Source organism: Lithobates pipiens, unplaced genomic scaffold, assembly GCF_037356315.1.
Source record: "Lithobates pipiens isolate NorthernLeopardFrog02 unplaced genomic scaffold, aLitPip1_a1.2 Scaffold_16, whole genome shotgun sequence".
NCBI lineage: Eukaryota > Metazoa > Chordata > Amphibia > Anura > Ranidae > Lithobates > Lithobates pipiens.
The window spans coordinates 42,541,472-42,567,827 of NW_027507748.1; the positions used below are offsets into that span (position 1 = coordinate 42,541,472).

At 44.2% G+C, this 26,356-nt stretch overlaps 1 protein-coding gene across 1 annotated transcript in view; it reads left to right on the plus strand.

Moving 5' to 3' along the window:
• The window catches only part of PDZK1 (PDZ domain containing 1), a 47,175-nt gene that overhangs the window by 12,048 nt on the left and 8,771 nt on the right, over positions 1 to 26,356 (plus strand). Inside the window, exons 2-6 of the mRNA XM_077479788.1 lie at positions 7,584 to 7,795; positions 9,025 to 9,322; positions 15,978 to 16,114; positions 19,894 to 20,089; positions 24,872 to 25,068. Coding sequence (XP_077335914.1) covers positions 7,586 to 7,795; positions 9,025 to 9,322; positions 15,978 to 16,114; positions 19,894 to 20,089; positions 24,872 to 25,068 — 1,038 coding nt within the window. The 5' untranslated portion in view covers positions 7,584 to 7,585. The remainder of the gene's footprint in view (positions 1 to 7,583; positions 7,796 to 9,024; positions 9,323 to 15,977; positions 16,115 to 19,893; positions 20,090 to 24,871; positions 25,069 to 26,356) is intronic.

Here is a 26,356-nt window from a genome sequence, read left to right on the forward strand (position 1 = left end):
CAAGGCCAATTTTTTTCTCTACAAAAACAAAGCGCAGCTCCATCGTGTGAATTAGAAACCCTTTCTTCAACTCCTAGGTTCATCCTGCTTTATCGTGTGGAGACTAACCTGCACTTGTATAAGGAAATAAGTACAAGGGAGTTCTAGTGGCAGCTGTGGAGAAGGGAACTGTGCTTTGGAGAGAGACTTAAAACTGCAGAATACTCTAGAGCAGGCTGTATCATGGAACAGGAGAGTACAGGAGGAAACAGAGGCCCAGACCGGGTAAGCAGGACTGCTGAACTCAAGTCAAGTATACTGAATGAATGACAAATTGGACCAAAAAGTGGGACTGTGGACCCCAGCACAGCAGTGCACCATGTGAACAGCATATACATCTTTGCAATAAATGCACATTTCCCTATGTTTAATTACAGAAAAAACACCCATAGATCCTGACAGATTCTGAAGATCCTGAGCTTCTGTAGTAAACTGACAACAGCCTCAGTTCTCCTCAATGGACAATAGTTTTTGTTGCTGTGACCTACTTCAGTCCTCAAATTCAAAGTGTCACCAGATGCCATAAAGAACAAAATGGAACAACTATTTGCCACTACCATAGTGCAAAGTATAACGTTTCGGGGCCCCTTGCTCCGGGTACAGTGATGCCTCCTTGTTTGTACTTTCTGGTGTTCTTGTGGGTGGGTGCAGCGTAGTGCGGCGGCAATACCACACACACAGTCCCGGGGCAGCTAGGAGAACCTGTAGTGAAGTAAAGACAAACAGTTCACAGCAAACCCGATGGTAGAAGGCCCAACCGAGAACACTCACGGATGTCAACAGCGTGTAGTGGAGCAGGTATCAGCCAAACGGACAGCATCTATCTGCAGGGGCGGAATCCAGCCTGGCTGTTATATGCCCAAATGGGAAGATGTATAAGAAAATTGTGGAGTCCTAAGCTTTCCCTACTCACCTGGAACCTTTCCTTGCTGCTAGTACTGTCTCTGACAGACAGGTGACCTGATCTTATGCTACCCACACATGAATGCATGCCACATCCAGGGTCTTAAATAAACTTTACTACACCCAAGATGACCACCAGAGCCCCATGGGCGACCAGCATCCAACTGGATTACTGCCCCAGTGACTCGAGAAACCGTAGAGGAACCAAGTTCTTCAAGATTTCCTCTCCCTCTGCATTGCCACTGCGGTTGACCGCCACCTGCAGTGGAGATAACAGACCGCACCTGCCTACATGCTAGTAACAATATAAAATTCTGTACTTTTCGATAAGCATTTATTATGTTTACTTATAGCACTCATTTATATTTAGGTTCTATATTGTAAGGAGTGCACTGGATTCAATGGACTTTTTATTGCAATCCTCTTCCAGATGTGTGAAAGGATGGAGGTAGCACAAATGTGTCCAAGGCTTCTTTTCTTTTCTCTATTAAAAAACAGAACGTTCGTCTTTAGGCAATAACAATTGCTTGTTTTTCTTAAGTCGTCTATGACCAGCCAAAAGGTTAAAGCCACTGCAGGAAATCTAAAACTAAAGAGTCTCTTTAAACACACCTGAGCTTTTGGAAAATAGATATGGACTCTTATAAAATAATACCAAAATAAGAATGGACTAGTTGAGGAAAATTATATCTGTGATCAACTGTCCCATTGTGAACACTCCCTGGTAACATACTGTGTATAGCTATGATGTTTTATCTGTAAACGATGAATTGTTTTTTGGCATCAATAAAATCTTTTGTAATTTTTATATATTTATATATATATGTATAGCCATTCGCAACTGGATGTTACAGCTCCCCTTTTTTGGATTTAGCAACCGACAGGTGATTCAAATAAGCATAGTCTCTGCCACAGACTTGGTTGTAGAACTTAAGAATGAGAAAAGTCTCTGCCACAGACTTGCTTGTAACTGAAGGATGAAACTAGGAACTGTCTTGCAGCCGGTCCGGCGATACCGTAAGAATGTGGATTCACCTTGGTGTCCTTTCCAGCTTAGCATCCAGGCTCTTACCGAGCAGCCAGCCTTGTGCGTGGCCCTCTTCTCAAGAGTCCTCCCCTGGTTATGTTCTCAGTTGTTGGGTCTCTCCGAAACTGAGATGGCACCGGACCACCTTGGAACCCTCCTAGGCCACCAACAGCCTCCTCAGAGCTCCATCTTCCCCCGACTCTCCTGCTAGCATGGCTAAACCATATTTACGGGCTGACTCATCCACCCTGCCAGGACATATGCAGATCAGGTCTTCCTGGTCTCTGCCCACTAACTTCTAGAAGTTTCTCCAAATGTCTACATCCAGGAGGAGGTACCAGAGACCTGCCTCTATACTGCAGTTTTTGATGTGGTGGCTGCATTTTCTTTCATTTTTTCAGAATGTTTTCAGCAAGTACAGAAAATTCCTGTGTATCCTAGCCAGAAATGCTGTGTCTATGTCTCTTCTTGTGAGCCGAAAAGACAATGATAAAAATAATCCTAATCTTTATCTTTGTTATCTAAACTTCTAATCCCATATTCCAACCACATAGCTCCCAACTGTCCCTGAGTTGGAGATTTGGAGGGACTGTCCCTGATTTGGAGCAATGTCCCTCTGTCCCTCTTTCCTCCTCATTTGTCCCTCATTTTGGTCTGATCTCTATAGTTGTATATAAAATCCACTTTTTATCTTTCAAAAAGTGTTTCCCAGTGCTAAATCTTTCATCCAACTTCCAAATTGCTACATTTGTACATTTTAAAAGCCAATATAAAGTTATAGTAGTGGTAAAAGTCCTTGTGGATTTAATTAACCTTTTTTTGGTCATATCTCCTTTAAGGGAGTGTGGCAGGGGGGCGTGTCCTATGCCTACATACATTTTTTAGTAGGTGTCCCTCATTCCCATCTCAAAATGTTGGGCGGTATGCAACCATGCAATGGTGATGAACAAATGGAGACAGTTTTAAGCCCAGGATATGTAGCAACCATGGCTCCCTCCATAGATACAGTGGAAATAATTGTAGCCATAAAGCCAGACAGGAAGTGTGTTGTTTGCAGGATCACCAGATAAAAACAATGGGCCTGAAAATAAGAAAACGAATGCAGCCACCACATCTGAGGACTGGAAATATGATAGATATTACATTCTTGTTGGGTTTAGATATGCTTGTAAGTCATAAGTGAAAAAAGTTTGGGACTTTGAGTGAAGCACAACGAAAATACTAAAAGTCACATGATGGTGGGTTCCACGGAGATATACTGTATATAAAATATAAGATAGTAACGAAATAATGTAATGAGATAAAGAACGCCTAAACAATTTATTATACATGATATATCATAATTGACAACCATTATAAAGATAAGGATACTTCTGTGTACAGTAAATAAATGTAGGGGGTTCATAATCAATATAATCATAATACAGACGTCACATAGCAATCTAGATGTGAACTTTACCCTTTCATTTGCCTCATATAAAGTTCCAACAAATTCCTTTCCCCCTCTCCCTTTCTTTATATGCTTGTAAGTGTCTCTATAGCCAACAAATTTTTTTGTTGTTGTTTTGAAAAGAGTAGGGAAGGGTTTGCTTTGTTTGTTTCTTGCTGTCTGTGTAAAACTAAGGAAATTTGCCTTCACTCCCCATCCCAAGACGTTAAAGGAAATCTCCCAAATTCAGAGGAATTTCCCTTTTAAAGAAGCGTGAGGAGGTTGGGCCTTGTGGTCTTTGGCCAGTGGGAAGTTGGATGTGAAACCATACACATCAGATGTAATGCCGCGCACACACAACCAGACTTTCCAGCAGACTAGGTCCGACGGGATCAATCAGTCAGACAGTCCGATCGTGTGTGGGCTAGTCCGATTGTTTTTCAAAAAATAAATCCGACGGACCTAGAAATAGAACATGTTTCAAATCTATCCGAAGGACACAATTCCGACGGACTAAAATGGGGAAAACCGTTCGTCTGTGTGCTGGTATGACGGACCAAATACGACGCAAGGGAAGCTATTGGCTACTGGCTATTGAACTTCCTTATTTAGTCCCGTCTTACGTCATTACGTTCAAAACGAATTGACTTTCGAACGTCTGTTCGTGTGTGGCCAAGTCCGTTCGGAAAGTCTGTCGGAACTCTGCCGAAAGTCCGTCAGGAAGACCGTCGGACCTAGTCTGCCGGAAAGTCCGGTCGTGTGTACGTGGAATTATCATTACACCAAGTTTGGGGTTACCCCAGAGCAGGACTCTGATATAGGGCTATGGACTAAATCCTATTACCTACTATTTTCGTAAACCAGCTTATCTAGGTATGGATGTCCATAGCTCCCAACTGTCCCTGATTACGAGGGACTGTCCCATAGCTTCCAACTGTCCCTGATTACGAGGGACTGTCCCATAGCTTCCAACTGTCCCTGATTACAAGGGACTGTCCCATAGCTTCCAACTGTCCCTGATTACGAGGGACTGTCCCATTGCTTCCAACTGATCCTGATTACAAGGGACTGTCCCATAGCTTCCAACTGTCCCTGATTATGAGGGACTGTCCCATAACTTCCAACTGTCCCTCATTTTGGTCTGATCCATATAGTTGTATATAAAATGCACTTTTTATCTTTCAAAAAGTATATCCCAGTGCATACCTCTCAACTTTTTGAGATGGGAATGAGGGACGGCTATCAGCAAAAGTATGCAGGCATAGGACACACCCCCTACCACACCCCCTTAAAGGAGAACTGTACAAAGAAACAAGATTGGTTAAACCGACAAGGGCTTTTTTTACCACCACTATTCCTTTATATTGGCTTTTGGAATTTACAAATGTAGCAATTTAGAAATCAGATGAAAGGTTTGGCGCTGGAAAGCACTGTTTAACCACTTGCTTACTGGGCACTTAAACCCCCCTCCTGTCCAGACCAATTTTCAGCTTTCAGCACTGATGCACTTTGAATGACAATTGTGCGGTCATACAACACTGTACACAAATGAAATGTTTATCATTTTTTTCCCCACAAATAGAGGTTTCTTTTGGTGATATTTGATCACCTCTGCGGTTTTTATTTTTTGTTAAAAAAATTAAAAAAGACAGAATTTAATTTATTTTTTTTTTTTTATATTTTGTCATAAAATTTTGCAAACAGATAATTTTTTCTCCTTCATTGATGTACGCTGATGAGGCGGCAGTGATGGACACTGATAGGTGGCAGTGATGGGCACTGATGGGTGGCAGTGATGGGTACTGATTGCTTACACTGATAGGTGGCACTGATTGGCACCACTGGTGAGCATAGATAGGTGGCACTTTTGGACATTGATAGGCGGCACATATGGGCATTGATAGGTGGCACTGGTGGGCACTGGGGACACTGGCAGGTGGAAATAACAGGTGGCACTGGCAGGGGGTACTGATTGGCACAGATGAGGTGCCTGTGTTCCTTCCTCTTCGGGACCGATGTCCCTTTAACATAAGCCGGTGATCGGCGATCGCTGTCAGCGTGAGGAGAAAAAAAAAAGATTACTGAGCTTTTGTTTACTTCATGTGATCAGCTGTCATTGGCTGACAGCTGATCACATGGGACTGGCCCCTTACTCGGATCGGTGATCACCCGAGTCTCAGTGACTCCGTGATCACAGCGCACGCAGGGAGCATGCACAGGGGAGTCCGTCATATGACGGCCTCCCGGATATTACTTACCTACTTACCAATTAATTACCTACATGGCTAAGGAGATATTTGCAAAAAGACAGGCACCGCTGTCTACGGCGCATGCACCATAGACAGCGGTGCGCAGGTGCACTGAGCATGCCGCTGCTAACATGCGCGGGAGTGACGTCATCGTCACTCCCAGAGCCACAACCCCCGAAAGAAGATGGACGCTTCATGGAAGAGGGGACATCGGTGACTTCGCTGGCTCCTGTGACAGGTAAGTGACACATAATGGGATACTATGCGATGCATAGTAGCCCATTATGCTTTACCTTTGCAGGGAAACAAAGAGGAAGTAAATCCATCAGGGTTTACTTCCTCTTTAAAGAACATGCAAACTCCAGGCAGGTGGTGTTGTGGTTGGGATTTGAACCAGTGGCCCTTTTTACTGCTAGGTGAGAGTGCTAACCACTACACAACCACCACTGGCTAATTTAGTTGTATCTTGATAGGGGTGTATTCAGGGCCGTCCTTACCATAGGACCCAATGGGACCATGGCTCCAGGTGGCATGTAACAGGGCAAGAAGTTACCGCCAGGAATCCCAGATCAGTCAGCAAGACTCTCAGGAGCGGAGCGGATGCTGGTCGGATCCTGCACTGGTTGTTAGAATCGCCTACCGCCCGGCGCCTAGCAACCCGTGACGTCAGAGGCCGCGGCCGCCCCAGCATTCACATCGCTCAGCCTCCGCGCCAATCATTGCTCCACCTACTTCTTCCATCTCCAGCGTGAGGGAAGGAAGGGTCTGAGGAGAGCTGCCTGTTGGGCTTTGCCCGTGACAGAGTGTGAGCTGAGCCTGGGCAGCCTCTCTGCCTATCTGAAAAGCAAGGTGAATTGGTAGTACAATCTCAAGTGATCTAATGCCATGTACACGCGATCGGAATTTTGGTCAGAAAAAGCTCTGATGGTTTTTCCTATGGGAATCCACTCAAGCTTGGCTTGCATACACACGGTCACACAAAAATTCTCTGAACTTTCGACCGCCAAGAACACGGTGACGTACAACACTACGATAAGCCGAGAAAATGAAGTTCAATGCTTCCGAGCATGCGTCAAATTGTTTCTGAGCATGCGTAGGAATTTGTACAATCAGAATTTCCGATCGGAACTTTTTCCAACCGAAAAGTTGAGAACCCGCTCTCAATCTTTTGCTGGCCAAAATTCTGCCAGAAAAAGTCTGATGGAGCATACACACCTTCGCATTTTCCGGCCAAAAGCTCACATCAGACTTTTGCTGGCAGAATTTCCGATCGTGTGTAAGGGGCATAAGATTTTTTTTATAAGGGACTCAAGCTGGATTGGATGTGACTGATCTTTCTATTGTACCCATGTTTTCCCTGGAAACACTTTAATAAGGCCTTTTCTTCGGTACTGTTTGTAAATGATCATGCAGATTTACAAAAGAAACATGCTTTACATACAAACTATAAAATGATTTCTATGATTTTGATGGCTTCAATAGTGGTACAATAGTGGTGAATTTTATTGGGAACAGGCATAAAAGAGGTTAATTACTGCTGTGCTTCATCTCCCTCTCTGTGCATGATAGATTGTCAGTACGGCTACTTTCACACTCAGGTGTTGCGGCGCTTTACCATCATTTTTGCAGCACCTTTCGGCCACTGCAGGATTAAAACCACCGGCAGCGACGCTTTGCCAGCGGTTCAGAGTCGCTGCCCATTGATTCCAATGGGCAGGGGCGCTTTAGGAGCACTGCTCCTACAGCGCCTGAAAGATTTAATTGAATTTTAGTTATCATGATATAAAATAATGACTGTGGGGGCCTTTTGGTGGGCGTGATTTTTTTTTTTTTGGGGCAGCATTTCATTCTTGGTCCCAGGCAGCACCATGTCTTGGGCCAGCACTGGGTGAATTTGAAAACATTTTCTTACCTTTAGTTTTGACATTTATTGTAGAAATGGCCTCCACCGTCCAGCCTCGGGAATGTACAGTAAACAAAGCAGAAGGAAAGGGCTATGGATTTTTCCTACGCGTTGAACAAGATGAACAGGGCCACCTTGTCCGGTCAATTGAAAAGGGGAGTGCTGCAGACAAAGCTGGGCTAAAAGACGGAGACAGAGTAATGAAGGTCAACGGAGTATTCGTAGATGACAAAGAACACCCTGAGGTAAATTCATTGCTGATTTGGATGATTACAGTGAACAAATGTGAAGGCTGCATTGCCAGTGCTTTTACTGGTCTCTAGTGAATGGATAGGCTGTATTCTTAGTGATGTCACTGGCCTGTAGTGAATGGATAGGCTGTATTCTCAGTGATGTCACTGGTCTCTAGTGAATGGATAGGCTGCATTCTCAGTGATGCCACCAGTCTCTAGTGAATGGATAGGCTGCATTCTCAGCGATGTCACCGGTCTCTAGAGAATGGTTAGGCTACATTCTCAGCGATGTCACCGGTCTCTAGTGAATAGATAGGCTGCATTCTCAGTGATGTCACCGGTCTCTAGTGAATGGATAGGCTGCATTCTCAGCGATGTCACCTGTCTCTAGTGAATAGATAGGCTGCATTCTCAGTGATGTCACCGGTCTCTAGTGAATGGATAGGCTACATTCTCAGCGATGTCACCGGTCTCTAGTGAAAGAAAAGGCTGCATTCTCAGTGATGTCACCTGTCTCTAGTGAATGGATAGGCTGCATTCTCAGTGATGTCACTGGTCTCTAGTGAATGGATAGGCTGCATTCTCAGTGATGTCACTGGTCTCTAGTGAATGGATAGGCTGCATTCTCAGTGATGTCACTGGTCTCTAGTGAATGGATAGGCTACATTCTCAGCGATGTCACCGGTCTCTAGTGAATGGATAGGCTGCATTCTCAGTGATGTCACCGGTCTCTAGTGAATAGATAGGCTGCATTCTCAGCGATGTCACCTGTCTCTAGTAAATAGATAGGCTGCATTTTCAGTAATGTCACCAGTCTCTAGTGAATGGATAGGCTGCATTCTCAGTGATGTTACTGGTCTCTAGTGAATGGATAGGCTACATTCTCAGCGATGTCACCAGTCTCTAGTGAAAGAAAAGGCTGCATTCTCAGTGATGTCACCTGTCTCTAGTGAATGGATAGGCTGCATTCTCAGTGATGTCACTGGTCTCTAGTGAATGGATAGGCTGCATTCTCAGTGATGCCACTGGTCTCTAGTGAATAGATAGGCTACATTCTATGCGATGTCACCGGTCTCTAGTGAAAGAAAAGGCTGCATTCTCAGTGATGTCACCTGTCTCTAGTGAATGGATAGGCTGCATTCTCAGTGATGTCACCGGTCTCTAGTGAATGGATAGGCTGCAATCTCTGTGATTTCACCGTTCTCTTGTGAATACTGATTTTTTTTTATGTTAACCAACAGGTTGTAGAACTTATTAAGGCCAGTGGAAATTCAGTCAGCTTGTCAGTTCTAGATAAAGATTCCTACAAGAAGTCGAAGCAAAATAGTGCAGAGAATTTTGATGGTAAACCACCTTCATACGAATCTGTTTCTTCAAAACCCAGTGAATCCTCCACACCAAAACCCAGCGAATCCTCCACACCAAAGCCCAGCAAATCCTCCACACCAAAAACCAGCGAATCCTCTACACTAAAGCCAAGACTATGCTATTTGGTGAAAGACAATGGATCCTTTGGATTTTCCCTAAAGTGCATAAAAGGTAGGAAAAAATCCAAATGTGAACCGTGAGTTGGCAAGTTCCAAGTTCTTAGTCTGAGGGTCAGCGGTATGGCAATATACTGGAACTTTTAGGGACAGAGTTAGGAAACGTAATTCTTATGTGTCTTATGTGCAGAAAAGAATCTAAAATCAAAGATTTTCTAAAAAAGGAAGTGACCAAAATACACACACACAAAATGTGGTTTTAGTTTACTGCCAACAAAACAGATCTATTACATTAACATGGCCGAAAAATGACATTGACATAATATGGCCATGTCCCATACTAGGTAAATGATGTCACAGGAATAACTACCCCCCTTGTGTACATAAGCTGCGGGGCAGGGAATCTCCTACCCACAGCTTCATTGGCCCAGCAATGACAGCTAGCTTCCAGGTTTGGAGGAAATTGGGTTTGGACTAGACATGAGCAGAACGGAAAAACATTTTTTTTTCGTTTCGGATAGATTCGTTATGTTACTAATTTCATTTCGTTATGGAATTAATTTATTCATTTTCTAACAAACTCCAACTTTTCAAAACTATTAGAATTCAGATCGGTCGACCAAACCGAATTCTTTGTGAAGAAATGGCTGGTTGTTAAGCAGTGGGCTGGGAAGCTGGCCATCCATCCGCGTCCAACCATGAGTCATCATCTGTCAGCGGGCTTCCCCACTGACAGATGAATGTCAGTGGGGAAGCCCCCCATTGGGGCCGGTATGGTTTTTAAGGGGAACCCTATGCCAAAATGAAAAAAAAAAACGGCATGGGGCTCCCCCAAAATCCATACCAGACCCTTATCCAAGCATGCAGCCTGGCAGTTCAGGAAAGGGGGGCGAGCGAGTGCCCCCCCCCCTCTGTGCCATACCAGGCCAAATACCCTCAATATGGGGGTGGTCGGTGCTTTGGGGCAGGGGGGCTGTGCTGTGGTTGTTGGTGTCTGTGGGTTTTTAGGCTTATTGGAATCTGGAAGCCCCCTTTAACAAGGGGGCCCCCAGATCCCGACACCCCCATGTGAATGGGTATTGAGTACAGCGTACCCAGGAAACTGTTTTTGAAAAGTCGTTTATTAAAATAAAAAAATAAATAGTGCCCTTGCTGTACATCCATCATCCATCACGCCGCCCGCCGACCCGAAAAATCATTTAAAAAAACACTTTGCCTCCTAAGAGGCTACTCTCCGTATGCCCTCGCTTCGACTTTGACAGTTCTTATATAGGCAAGGGGTCGGGCCACCCGGTTATGTCACCTGGTGGCACCGCCCCCCTTCTGACAACCATGACCCATGGTCCTGAGAGGGCTGCAAGACTCTAGGCGTTGATAACAAAGATTAAGATACTCCTTTCTCCTTTGAGAATAACACCTGAGCGCAGGAGGGTTACGTCTTTGGTTTTTGAGATCTGGGGGCCCACTTGTTAAAGGGGCCTTCCAGATTTCAGTAAGCCCCCACCCACAGACCGTGACAACCACAGCTCAGGGTTGTCAGGAAGAGGCCCTTGTCTCCGACATGGGGACAAGGTGCTTGGGGTGGGGGGGTGCAGAGCCCCCTCATGCCCCAAAGCCTCCAACCCCCCGCCCCCCCATGTAGCCTGATATGGTTTAGGAGGAGGTGCTCCCTCATACCACCCCTCCCCCTTTCCTGACCTACCAGGCTGCATGCTCATATAGGGGTCTGGTATGGATTTTGAGGGGGGACCCTACGCCGTTTTTTATTATTTACATTTATTTACATTTTCCTATTGCCGGCATTCTTTATCTTTACATTAATCTGTCAGTGTTGAAGCCCACTGACAGATGGTGACTCATGGTTGTTAAGGACGCAGGCAGCCGGCTTCCCACACGGAATTCAAATCGGCTGAAAGTTTTTCGGCCAATCCAAATTCAAATTGTTCTGAATTCTCTAGAAAACAAATGATTTACCGTATATACTCGAGTATAAGCCGAGATTTTCAGCCTCTTTTTTGAGGCTGAAAGTGCCCCCCTCGGCTTATACTCGAGTCATCGCCGTCTGCCTGCCCGATCAGCGTGTCGTGCAGACAGACGGCGGCCATTCTACTATTCAAAAGCCGCGCCTCCCTGTCTGTGATAGGCGGAACACTCAATTTCCCAGCAGTCAGTGGTCCGCCTATCACGGACATCCGCTCATCCTCATACTACGGACGAGGATGAGAGGATGTCCGTGATAGGCGGAACACAGACTGCTGGGAAATTGAGTGTTCCGCCTATCACAGACGGAGGCGCGGCTTTTGAACAGTGGAATGGCCGCCGAGGCGCCGAGGCCGTCTGTCAGACGAGAAGAGCGGCGATCCTGGCATGGCAGAAGCACACAGGCTCGGGACGCAGGCTCGGGACGCAGGCTCGGGACGCAGGCAGGCTGGACACAGGTAGGCTGGACACACAAGGCTGCACACACAGGGATGGACGGACACACAGGAATGGACGGACACACAGGGATGGACGGACACACAGGGATGGACGGACACACAGGGATGGATGGACACACAGGGATGGACGGACACACAGGGATGGATGGACACACACACAGGGATGGATGGACACACACACAGGGATGGATGGACACACAGGGATGGACGGACACACAGGGATGGATGGACACACACACAGGGATGGATGGACACACACACAGGGATGGATGGACACACAGGGATGGATGGACACACAGGGATGGACGGACACACAGGGATGGACAGGCATGTCTCACCCTCGGCTTATACACGAGTCAATACGTTTCCCAGTTTTTTTTGTGGTAAATTGGGGGCCTCGGCTTATATTCGGGTCGGCCTATACTCGAGTATATACGGTAAATGAATTTTAACGAATTTCAACTACATTTTTTACTATTTGTTTCTATTTCATTCAGAGATTCAGATACATTAGAATCCCTGAATAATCAAAAATTTGTCCAAATTTGTATTTGGACCAAAACAAATTGCAGATGTCTAGTTTGGACTTAACCCAAGCCTGAACCAAAGCTTGAACCCAAACTCATTGCTACACATGATATCATTCAGGAGAAACTAAAGATAAAAGATTTGTTGTATATTTTCTTATCAGAAGGCTTAAAGAGGAAGTAAACCCCTTCAAACCACTTTGACTTACCTGTAGGTCCAAGCAATATCTCCTAAACCTATATGGTTTAGGAGATATTTGCCCGAAAATGGGCACCGCTGTCTACGGCGCATGCGCCGTAGACAGCGGCGCGCAGGCGCACTAAATACGGCAAGTCCAAGAATGGATTTGCCTAATTTGTCGACTCCCGTGCGCATGCGCGGGAGTGACGTCATCGCGGCTTCGCCGAATGGCAGCGGCGGAGCTGCGAGACGCGACTCCCGTGCGCATGTCATTGGTCGGAGCTGCGAGACGCCACCAGCAAGATGGATGCGGCGGACTACAGGGATCAGCGGCGACTTCGCTGGCTCCTGTGTCAGGTAAGTGACACATAATGAGCTACTATGCGATGCATAGTAGTCCATTATGCTTTACCTTTGCAGGGAAAAAAAGAGGAAGTAAACCCATCAGGGTTTACTTCCTCTTTAAGCATTATTACCATTTCTAGATACCATATATTGCCAAAAGTATTGGGACATCTGCCTTTACACGCAAATTTTAATGGCATCCCAGTCTTAGTCCATAGGGTTCAATATTGATTTGGCCCACCCTTTGCAGCTATAACAGCTTCAACTCTTCTGGGAAGTCTGTCCACAAGATTTAGGAGTGTGTCTATGGGAATGTGTGACCATTCTTCCAGGAGCGCATTTGTGAGGTCAGGTACTGATGTTGGACAAGAAGGCCTGGCTCACAGTCTCCGCTCTAATTCATCCCAAAGATGTTCTATCAGGTTGAGGTCAGGACTCTTTGCAGACCAGTCAAGTTCCTCCACCCCAAACTCACTCATCCATGTCTTCATGGACCTTGCTTTGTCCACTGGTCCAAATCATTTGGTGGAGGGGGGATTATGGTGTGGGGGTTGTTTTTCAGGGGTTGGGCTTGGCCCCTTAGTTCCAGTGAAGGGAACTCTTAAGGCGTCATCATACCAAGACATTTTGTACAATTTCATGTTTCCAACTCTGTGGGAACAGTTTGGGGGATGGCCCTTTCCTATTCCCACATGACCACACACCAATAAATTTAGATTAATTAGAGCGGAGACTGCAAGGCAGTCCTTCTCATCTAACATCAGTGCCTGTCCTCACAAATGCGCTTCTAGGAGAATGACATTCCCATAGACACTCCTAAACCTTGTGGACGGCCTTCCCAGAAGAGTTGAAGCTGTTATAGCTGCAAAGGGTGGTCCACTCAATATTAAACTCTACGGACTAAGCCCCTGTACACATGGTTGGAAATTCCAAACACAAAATCTGTAGTTTTTTTTCCCGACGGATTTTGTCCGAAACTGGGATTGCCTACACACGGTCGGACAAAGTTGTCGGAAAATCCGATCATTCGGAACGTGATGACATTCATTTGTTCCGACTGAACTACGTTCAGGCTAGTAGCCAATAGCTTTGCTCTTGTACTTTGATCTGAGCATGCGTGGCACTTTGTCTGATCAGAATTCTCTACAAACGATCAGAAAAAGCCCGATCGGATTTTGTTGTCGGAAAATTTGAGATTCTGTTGATGGAAAAAGTCAGATAGAGCCCACATACGATCGGATTTTACAACAATATAATCCGTTAGGACCTTTTCCGTCGGAATAAAGGCAGGTGTCCCAATACTTTTGGCAATATAGTGCATAGGCAAATCTTCACATTTAGAATTTACTGCAAGTCTCCTGTGTCTGAAAAAAAAGTCAACATCATATAGGAACAAATGTAAGAAGCTTTCACTGTGGCCTTATTCATCAAAGGTGAAAAGTGACCAACAACTTACATTATGAAATTTCCCTTAGGGTAATGTGTGATGATCATATGTTGTGCATCAATAGGAACATCCTTCTGTAGGGATGAGCTTGGTGTTTGACTCGAACATCGGCCGTTCGTCTGTTCGACGAATTCAGAACTTTGTGGACCGTTTGCACCAAATACGCGTGGTACGAACGGCCCACAATGCACTACGCCATCGCAGTGCATTGCTGGCTCATGATTTGCCATGCATGCACTGTGACCCCACATGCTTGGCCAATCACAGCGCCGGCAGCGAGGAGAGCCATAACTGGCCACAGTTATCTCTCATAGTGGAGAGCACGGAAAAAGACCTCATGCGATAGTGAGTTGCCAAAAAGTCGCAACACTGTAATGAAATATATTAAAAATAATATGGTGACTAAAAAAACCTCAGTATACAAGTGTTAAAAAAATATATATACTCACATGTGATCAAAAACATAAAATTAGCAATGATAATGGCCCACTGCCAAAATCACAATATCTTATGTAAATGAGAAACAAACCAATGTATAACCATAGGCATGTGATGAGTGAACAACCAATACTGATTTCAAATGTGAATGAAAACAGACATATGATAGTCCATAAAGCATCGAAGTAAGCAGTGGCAAATGAAAACACACTGTTATTAGAGATGTCCAACAGTCTCTTGAATAGATATATGGACAATAGAAAAATACACCTAGGAGTGCCTTCACCTTCCAGGAAATTGGGGAGAAAACAAGGGTATCTTACCAGAAGTAGTGGACCCAACTCACCATATGGTGGTGGATCTATCAGGCATGGAACCAGACACATTGAGTGAGGCTACCAGGATGAGCCGTACGATCACCCCCCTTTGTAGGCTGATGGAAATCCAAATGAGCCAGTAAATGTGGGGATGGATGGAACTTCCCAACAGTAGGCAATAGTAAACGCAGCTCTCCAAATGCCTCCTCCAGATATAGGTATATATTCAAGGCATAAAAAAAGAGAAAAAGCCTTCACATAGCGTAAATTCTATTGATGGAATTTATTGGGATAAAAAATATCCAAACAAATGAATGTCAAGATAAAAACAGTTCAATTGAACAGTAAAAACAGCGCAGTATGAGATGGCTTGGGCCAGCATATGAACCCAGTGTAAATTGAAATCATATCCCCTCTCAAGCGTCTCTTCTCCAGAGAGAATAAGTTCAGTGCTCACAACCTTTCCTCATAACTAATATCCTCCAGACCCTTTATTGGCTTTGTTGCCCTTCTTTGTACTCGCTTCATTTCCAGTACATCCTTCCTGAGGACTGGTGCCCAGAACTGGACAGCATACTCCAGATGTGGCCGGACCAGAGTCTTGTAGAGCGGGAGAATTATCGTTTTATCTCTGGAGTTGATCCTTTTTTAATGCATGCAGCAGCTTGGCATTGCATGCCATTGCTGAGCCTATCATCTACTAGGACCACCAGGTCCTTTTCCATCCTAGATTCCCCCAGAGGTTCTCCCCCCAGTGTATAGATTGCATTCATATTTTTGCCACCCAAATGCATTATTTTACATTTTTCTACATTGAACCTCATTTAAACACAGGGAGAACATGCAAACTCCATGCAGATCCTAGCCCAGAAACCAAGAACCCCATTGTTGCTGTAAGGATTAAACATTGAGCCACTGTGCTGCCCTATTCAAATGTTTTTGGATGTGAATAGAACTAATAATGTGTATAATTACACGGTCTCACACCTCCAATGTTCATCTGTTTTCCCTTTGAAGGCACCACTGGTGTATTCCTGGATAACCTGGCACCTAGTGGACCTGCTGTAAAGGCCGGAGTCCAAACAGGCGACCGAATAATTGAAGTAAATGGCAAGAACGTGATTAGTGACTCCTATGATCAGGTTGTCAAATTGGTAAGTCCTAGTTGTCTGATCCGCGTGTCAATGTACCGACGTTGGACAAGTTTGTAGTGAGCTCTATTGTGGTCACACCAATTCACACTTTGTCATTAAAGAAAATCTTAGAGCATAACTCTAGGTAAAGTAGAAAGGAGTGGCATAGGGGGTTATTTACGAAAGGCAACTCTACGTTGTACTACAAGTGCACTTGGAAGTAAAGTCTCTGTAGTTCTGAGGGGGACATGCAAGGAAAATAAAAAAACAGCATTTTAGCTTGAACACGATTGGATGATAAAATCAGCAGAGCTTCCCCTCATTTCAGAGCTTCCCCTCAGATTTACAGCAACTGCACTTCCAAGTGCACTTGCCTTTCGTAAATAACCCCTATAGTGTATACCAAGCTAAAAATGTCTAATGGAGGAGTAAAAACCCAACAGGGTTTTTTTATTCTTTCCTATTCTATCTGAAACTAAGAAAAAAAGGTTTTGCCTTGACATACATTAAAAAATTGGGGAGATTTAAAAAAAAAATGGAAAAATTGGGGAGATTTTCACTCACTACTTGTACACTGGGGATACCCTGCCATAACCTGACATGGAGGGTTACGTATTGTAATGATTGGGCTGCCCTTAATGAGACTTGCAAAATCGTGTGAAAACATGTATGCACGTAGATGTAAATAGAGTTTAAAGCTTAATTATCGCATTAGCCCCGGAAGATTTTACCCCCTTCCTGACCACAGCCCTTTTTGCGATTTGGCACTGCGTCGCTTTAACTGACAATTCCGCAGTCATGCGGCGTGGCACCCAAACCAAATTTGCGTTCCTTTTTTCCCATATAGAGCTTTCTTTTGGTGTTATTTGATCACCCCTGCGGTTTTTATTTTTTGCGCTATAAACGAAAAAAAAGAGCATCAATTTTGAAAAAAAAAACACAACATTTTTTACTTTTTGCTATAACAAATATCCCCCAAAAATATAAAAAAAAAAGTTTTTTTTCCTCAGTTTAGGCCGATACATATTCTTATACATATTTTTGGTAAAAAAAATTGCAATAAGCAATTGCAATAAGCGTATATTAATTGGTTTTGCGCAAAAGTTATAGCGTCTACAAAATGGGGGATAGTTTTATGCATTTTTAGTGTTTTTTTTATTTATTAGTAATGGCAGTAATCTGCGATTTTTACCAGGACTGCGACATTATGGAGGACACTTCGGACACTTTTGACACTATTTTGGGACCATTGTCATTTATACAGCGATCAGTGCTATAAAAATGCACTGATTACTGTGTAAATGACACTGGCAGTGAAGGGGTTATCCACTAGGGGGCGATGAAGGAGTTAAGTGTGTCCTAGGCAGTGATTCTAACTGTGGTGGGGATGGGCTACTAGTCACATGACAGCGATCACTGTTTCCGATGACAGGGAGCAGTGATCTCTATCATGACACAAGCCAGAACGGGGAAATGCCTTGTTTACATACGCACTTCCCCGTTCTGAGGTTCTGTGACACGATCGCTGGGAGACTGGCGGACATCGAATCACGCTGTACGCGACGGGCGCGCGTCTGCTATCCCCGCCTCTTAAAGAGGACGTACAAGTATGCCCATTTGCCCACCGCTGCCATTGTGCCGACGTATATCAGCGTGCAGCGGTCGGCAAGTGGTTAAATAACAAACATTTTATACTTACCTGTTCTGTGCAATAATTTTGCACAGAGTGGGCCCGATCCTCTTTTTCTTGGGTCCCGTGGTGGCGCTCCTGGCTCCTCCTCTTCATCAAGTGCCCCCAGGGAGAGCCGCTTTCCATGGCGGCACTCATGTGGGCGCACTCCCAAGTCCTGCTGCTGCGTCTATTAACACAGACAGCGGGACACAGCCATGCCCTTCAGCTCCCGTGTCACTGGATTTGATTTACAGCAGCGAGAGCCAATTACTCCCGCTGCTCTCAATCTATCCAACGAGGACCCAAGACAGTGGTTGGAGCTGCTGTGCTCATCCTTATTCCTGGAACGATCAGGCTAAGGTTAAAAAAAAGGGGGGCTCTGGGGGGGCAGCTGCAGTACAGAAGGTTTTTCAACTTAAAGTAGAAATATACGCAAAACTTTTTTTTTTCATTTTGGATAGAGCAAGGAAGGGTTATATAACCCCTGTTAGGTTTATTTTTGCCATATGTGCCCCATTGCAGAGATTTCCCTTCATTTCCTGTCCCATAGCCAAACAGGAAGTGAGAGGAAATCCTGGAAATTTAAGGGAAATTCTTGGGGACCCCCCCAGGTCACCAGAACTAGTGCCAACATTGGAAGATTTACCTTCTATTACTTTTCTGGGGACAACCCAAAATGTGGGATTTCCTTTTACTTTCACTTTCAATGATAATGGTAAACAGGACATATAAACAGGGCAAATCTCCCTATAAACAGGACATATAAACAGGGGCACAGGCAGCAATAAAAACTGACAGGGGGACTAATCCTTCTCCACTCTATCCAAAGCTACAAAAAGGTTTTAATGTGAAAAACCGTGAGGGTTTACAACTCCTTTAAAGTATTACTAAACCCACAACAGTAAAATCATTCTGTATATACTGTAAAGCACGCTTGTTATACTCAATGTGGAACCTAAGAGGTTAATCCTCTGCATTGTGTAAAAAGGCTATTTGATCCTGTCTTCTCTGATCCTCTCCTTCTTCCTCTGTCCCCAAAACCATCTCCTGATAATACAGAGCCTTGGCACCTTGATGTTAGTGCTGGCTGGCTTGTGGCGGGGCCCTTCTATAAGTGGCCCACATGAAGCTGTCCCTTTAAGAGTATGTAAGGGATAGCTGAGGGGCTGCTATGTAAAGAGTAATCTCTGTTGCACTGTGTGTAGTGAGGAAGAGTAAGGGAGAGGGAGGAAGTATTTTTGCTCATCACTCCTGACAGGCAACAGGTCCGGTTGCATACACTTGGCAGTCAGCAGTTTCAGATGTCAAATACCCGCCGCCCGGTTCCTTGGCTCTGGTTCACACAACCAAGCAGAGGAGTCCACACAGAAGCAATTCAGCCAGCAGTGAGAATGAGAAAAACCAGCTGTACTCCTATTTACACAGCAGACCAGTGGGCGGGAAGGGGGGGTGGAGCATGCAGGGGCAGAAGATTAAACAGCCGGCGGTATCCGGCCCCATGAACTTTTTTTATTCTTAAGTTCAGCTTTAATGCAATTTTGCTGCATTTTTAAAAAGTATCAATAAAAATAAAAGTATCTTCACAAAATTGCAGAACAAAGCCACCAGCAGAATTTGAAATGCGTCACACACCCAGTTGCCTGCCTAGTAATGTAGGGCATGCATAAAATGATTGTTCGCACCCAGGGGAAAATTCTGCTGGAAATTTCGTTCTGCCAGATTAAAAAAAAAAATGTATTACCCTGTTTCCCCTAAAATAAGACCTAGTGTGATTGTCGGTGATAGCTGCAATAAAAGCCCTACCCCCCAAATAAGCCCTAGTTAAAGTCCTTGTAGGTCTTCTTTTCAGGGTAGGGCTTATTTTTGAGGAAACAGAGTAGGGCTTATTTGGGTGGTAGGGCTTATATTGCAGCCAACACCGACAATCACGCTAGGTCTTATTTTAGGGGAAACAGGGTAGCTTTTGTGGGGTCCCTACAGATCCAACATAGACACGCAGAAAAGTTTTAAAAAATCGGCAGCCAAGTTCGGCCTCTTCTGTACTTCAATGCACTTCATGTCAATGGCGAAAGCACAGGCACAGCGTAACACATACACACTTCTATGTTTTGTTCTCCATGGCCTCTAGGTGAGGGAATCGGGAGATTCGGTAATGTACCTGGTAGTAGATGAAGCTACGTACAAACAATTTCAGCAGAACAAAAACCGAGTTACGGCAGATCAGGCCACGACCAGCCTCCTGCCCCATCTTCCCCGGATCGTAGAGCTGACCAAGGGACCAGAAGGATATGGGTTCTATCTCAGGCAAGAGAAACATCGCAAAGGTAATGATAAGATAAGGTTCCTAAAAAAAGCTCAATGATCATATAACTGTATAACACAGGCAGTGCGTTACCAAAGTTCATTGTGAATGAATCCTAATATCCTTGTTGGCCCATTTATGCTTGTGTGTTGTGGTAATGCGCCCATTGACCACAACACGTGGCAAAGCATGTTTGTGAGCAAGGTGCAGCGTGGAGGGTTGCCACCTGTCCCAAATTCACCCAGGCAGTCCTGGTTTTGAAGCTTTTGTCCGGGTTTCAAGTGGACTGAAACCCGGACACATTATTCAGACCAGGCTGTAGCTCCCCAAGTAAGTCACACACAAATCTGTTTTGCCATCCGGGAGCTGCGGGGGCAGGTTCGGCATCACTTGGTGGCAGGGTGATGTCAGCAAGAGCAGTTTAGCTACACCCACTGTTTGGTGTGGCACGCTACGCGCACTGCATTACTACTCTCCTTGAGGCATCCAAAGGTGTCCCAGGCCGCTAAAGTGTTTGGGTTTAGCTTGAAAAAAAGGTGGCAACCCTAGTGGTGTGGTGGGCAGTAAACACAGAGTCCGGGGTAAGGCAATCAAGTTATATTGTACAAAAGGTTCAACACAACTTAGGTCAGCACACCTGTCCGGGGCCACTTACGAACTGTGCAAGCCAAAAGCATCTGCAATGAGGAGCAGAGTGCAGCCTGGCTGGTCCAAAGGGGAGGCTTCCTGAAGTGAGGTGGAAGTAGTCCCTGCACTGTCGCTACTCTTCTGGAACCTCTCCATATCTCTAAGTACTGTCTCTACACTAGCCACTTGCAGAAAGCATGCCAAACCTGGGAGCCAGAGTCTTAAATAGACTCTGGCTGACCCAAGATGGTGGCTGGAGTCACATGGGGTGCCAGCATCCAATCAGACAGCTATCTCCTGTAACAGCAGTAAGTCTTATGCCCTGTACACACGGTCGGATTTTCCGACGGAAAATGTGCGGTCGGATCATGTTGTTGGAAAAAATTGAGAGATGGACCTAAAATTTTCCGAAAACAAAATGCGATAGTTTAAATTCCGATCGTGTGTAGACAATTTCGACGGACAAAGTGTCACGCATGCTCAGAATAAACTAAAAGACGAAAGCTATTGGCTACTGGCCTGTTTATAGTCCCGACGTACGCGTTTGATGTCACCTCGTTCAGAACAATCGGATTTTCCGACAACTTTGTGCGACCGTGTGTTTGCAACACAAGTTTGGCCCAAAATCCGTCTGAAAAAATCTGACGGATTTTGTCGCCGGAATGTCCGACCGTGTGTACAGGGCATTAGAGGAACTAAGTTCCTAACAACTTTTTTTCCCTACTGCAATGCCGCTTCGGTCGAGTGCCACCTGCAGAGAGTGCAGACTGCACCTGCCTGCATGTTACATCTCACCATAGTGCTTGACAAATTTTGTGCCACGTCTGAATTGCAGGACATTTTGGTGCATTGGTAGCCCATTGTTTTCAATGGGCTACCTTAATGCAATGCGTGTTGACCTCTCGAAGATTTACACCCCTTGATGACCAGGCCATTTTTTTGTGTTACGGCACTGTGTTACTTTAACTGATAATTGCACAGCCAAGCAATGATGTATCCAAATCAAATTTATCTAATTTTCCCACAAATAGAGCTTTCTTTTGGTGGCATTTTTGGTCACTTCTTTGTTTTTTTTATTTTTTGCGCTATAAACCAAAAAAGGTTGACAATTTTGAGGGGAAAAAAAAATTAATTTCTGCTATAAAACATGTCCAGTAAAAAATCTAATTTATTCATTAATTTCGGCCAATATGTAGGGGAAATTTTTTTTTAAATTTCTGCTATAAAACATGTCCAGTAAAAAAATCAAATGTATTCATTAATTTCGGCCAATATGTATTCTTACATTTTTTTGGTAAAAAAAAATCTCAATAATCGTAAATTTATTGGTTTACGTGAATTTTATAGTGTCTATAAACAATGGTGTATATTTATGGAATTAGTATTAATTTTATTTTTTTATACTAGTAATGGTGGCGATCAGCGGCTTATAGCGGAACTGCGATATTGGACACTAACTGAAACTTTTGACACTTTGTGGGAACCAGTGATACTAATACAGCTAAAAATATGCACTATCACTGTACTAATGACACTGGCTGGGAAGGGGTTAAACATCTAGTGTAATTAAAGGGTTAAATGTGAGCCTAGCCAGTGTTTTTGTGTACTGTATGTGCTGCTTTTACTAGGGGAAGAGATGGATTTTATTCCCTGCTTTGCAGGGACACAAAATCCATCCCTGCCCCCTTGTTCTCCATTCTGTGTGTTTTACCGACAATTGGCAGGTGCTGGCGGACATCGAGTCTCCGGCACTCCCAGATCGGCTTCAGCTGTAATTGGTCACAGCAGAAGCAGCCTGCCGGCAGTGCGCCCCCTGTAGGTGGGAGTGCAGAATCACATATATACAGTGGTGTGAAAAAGTGTTTGCCCCCTTCCTCATTTCCTGTTCCTTTGCATGTTTGTCACACTTAAGTGTTTCGGAACATCAAACCAATTTAAACAATAGTCAAGGACAACACAAGTAAACACAAAATGCAATTTGTAAATGAAGGTGTTTATTATTAAAGGTGAAAAAAAATCCAAACCATCATGGCCCTGTGTGAAAAAGTGATTGCCCCCTAAACCTAATAACTGGTTGGGCCACCCTTAGCAGCAACAACTGCAACCAAGCGTTTGCGATAACGTGCAATGAGGCTTTTACAGCGTCCTGGAGGAATTTTGGCCCACTCATCTTTGCATAATTGTCCTAATTCAGTTACATTAGAGGGTTTTCGAGCATGAACTGCCTTTTTAAGGTCATACCACAACATCTCAATAGGATTCAGGTCAGGACTTTGGCTAGGCCACTCCAAAGTCTTCATTTTGTTTTTCTTCAGCCATTTGGTGGTGGACTTGCTGGTGTGTTTAGGATCATTGTCCTGCTGCAGAACCCAAGTTCGTTTCAGCTTGAGTACACGAACAGATGGTTGGACATTCTCCTTCAGGATCTCTTGGTAGACAGCAGAATTCATAGTTCCTTTTATCACGGCAAGTCTTCCAGGTCCTGAAGCAGCAAAACAGCCCCAGACCATCACACTACCACCACCATATTTTACTGTTGGTATAATGTTCTTTTTCTGAAATGCAGTGTTCCTTCTACGCCAGATATACTTGGACACACACCTTCCAAAGAGTTCCACTTTTGTCTCATCGGTCCACAGAATGTTGTCCCAAAAGTCTTGGGGATCATCAAGATGTGTTGTGGAGAAATTGAGACGAGCTTTGATGTTCTTTTTGCTCAGCAGTGGTTTTCTCCTTGGAACTCTGCCATGCAGGCCATTTTTGCCCAGTCTTTTCCTGATGGTGGAGGCATGAACGCTGACCTTAACTGAGGCAAGTGAGGCCTGCAGTTCCTTGGACGTTGTTGTGGGGTCTTTTGTGACCTCTTGGATGAGTCGTCGCTGCGCTCTTGGGGTAAATTTGGGCGGCCGGCCACTCCTGGGAAGGTTCACCACTGTTCCATGTCTTCGCCATTTGTGGATAATGGCTCTCACTGTGGTTCGCTGGATTCCTAAAGCTTTGGAAATGGCTTTATAACCCTTTCCAGACTGATAGATCTCAATTACTTTCTTTCTCAATTGTTCCTGAATTTCTTTGGGTCTCGGCATGATGTGTAGCTTTTAAGGATCTTCTGGTGGACCTTACTGTGTCAAGCAGCTCCTATTTAAGTGATGCCTTGATTGTGAACAGGTGTGGCAATAATCAGGCCTGGGTGTGGCTAGAGAAATTGAACTCAGGTGTGGATAACCACAGTTATAGTATGTTTTAACAAGGGGGGCAATCACTTTTTCACACAGGGCCATGATGGTTTGGATTTTTTTTCACCTTTAATAATAAACACCTTCATTTACAAATTGCATTTTGTGTTTACTTGTGTTGTCCTTGACTATTGTTTAAATTGGTTTGATGTTCCGAAACACTTAAGTGTGACAAACATGCAAAGGAACAGGAAATGAGGAAGGGGGCAAACACTTTTTCACACCACTGTATATACATAATCCATTTAATTATTATTTTCCTGCTGATTTTTTTTTTTATTTACTTCTATTTTATAAACTTTTTTTTTGTTTGCTTTGTTCATTGGTATTTTTTCACCATATATTTACACATTTCACATTGAAAAAAGCGCAAATTAAAAAAAATACATTTATTTAATTTGTAAAATAACTTTTCAATGCTTTGTACCATTGCCGACAGCTGAAGTGTAAACAAAAAAGTTGCAGTAGGTATTGGTAATTAGTATCTGCGAGTACTAGAAAAAAAAAAAAAAAAAAGACCTTAACATAACTTAATGGTCATTTTTTTATTTATTTACACATTGCATTATTTTTCATTAAATTTCTTTAAATTTGATTTAAGCAAAGAGTTTTATGTTTTATTTTATGGCCATCTTGTTTGATTGAAGCAAAGAGTATTAGGTCTTATTTTATTGCAGCAATGAGTATTATCTCTTATTTTATTGCCATCTTGTTTGATAACCTAATGTTCAGGGGTTGTAAATCTTTAAAATAAAAAAGTTCTTCAGATTCCTAATCTTTATTCCAAGCAAAAAAAAAATTGCGATTCTCATTTTATCCAGAATCGCTCACCTCTGGTTTGGGTGATGTCCTGCATATTTTATTAAGCAAGACTTCTTTATGCTATAATGGTCCTGAGCCATTTTTTATGAAATAATAAAGTTTTTGTCTGATGCCCACAGGTCACTACATTGTGGAAATTGACCCACAAAGCCCAGCTGATAAAGCCAAGCTAAAAGACTTTGACCGCGTTGTGGCTGTTAATGGACAAAGTGTGGAGCAGATGCAGCATGAACAGGTGGTGGAGACCATCCGGAAGGGAGGAGATAAGACCACGCTGCTGATATCCGACAAGACGGTTGATGATCTGTACTCTAAGGTGAGGGTTAGCAAAAAGACCACAAGGTACAGCTACACAGTTTTTTTTTTTTTGGGGGGGGGGGGGGGTTTACGCAGTGTTCCACAACACACATATAAGCATTGCAATGCTCTACAAGTACATTGTACTGCACTGCCAAGCATGTTGGGTTGCCTTTTAAAATTCATGCCACCTCAGTGCACTGCATTGTGTATCCAAACCCAAAACCAAAACCAAAAACTTAACATTTTGCAACTCACCAGACCCTAAATGTAATGGCTGTATTAGTTTTCCTTTTTTGAGCTTTGTTTCTGTGACGGACTGCCTGGCACCCTGCCTGCGTGCCTTTGCCAAACAGTGCCTCCTGCCCTCCAAACCCTTCCAGCTGTCGGATAGCGAATACCAGCCCTTTACCACAAGCATCATACACAGACAAGATGTTGAGGTAAAAACCAAAGGAATTACTTTTTATTGAATCTCAGACGCATACTTTATACCCTCCAGGAGGACATTCCCCTTTTGGGGATATTAGCAGGACAATGCAAACTTCAAACAGCAATCCAATTAACAGCTAACAACTAATGCCGCGTACACACGACCGGACTTTTCAACATCAAAAGTCTGACGGAATGATTCCGGCAGACTATTCGATCGTGTGTGGGCTGCAGCGGACTTTTGATTCGCAAAAGTCTGACAGACTTTAGAAATGGAACATGTTTCAAATTTTTCTGAAAGAACTCCGCCGGACCCAGTTCCTACCGAGAAATCCGCTCGTGTGTGTGCTAGTCCGACGGACAAAAACCGATGCGAGGGCAGCTATTGGCTACTGGCTATGAACTTCCTTATTCTAGTCCGGTCGTACGTCATCCCATTCGAATCCGTCTGACTTTGGTGTGATTGTGTGTGGCCAAGTCCGTTCATTCAGAAAGTCCGTCAGAACTCTGTCAGAACTCCGTCGAAAGTCTGTCGGACCTAAGTCCAGTCGTGTGTACGCGGCATTACAGTGATCGTATTTAAACAGTAAGCTAATTAACAACTAGTCACCTAGACCAGTGGTTCTCAACCTTGTCCTCTAGTACAGGGATGCCCAACCAGTGGCCCGCAACCTCCTGCTCTGGGATAGCGGGTTGCCTATCCGCTATGTCAGAGCATTAGTGTCTTGAATGAAGCCAGCAGTAGAGGATGGAAGCAAGCAGTTGCGGAGCAGAGCTGCATAAGCCAATGCTTACTGTATAGCACCGGCTCCTGCCATAGGTGGAGTAATACCAAATGCACTCTGCCTGAGACAGCAAGTTTATTACTAAAATCA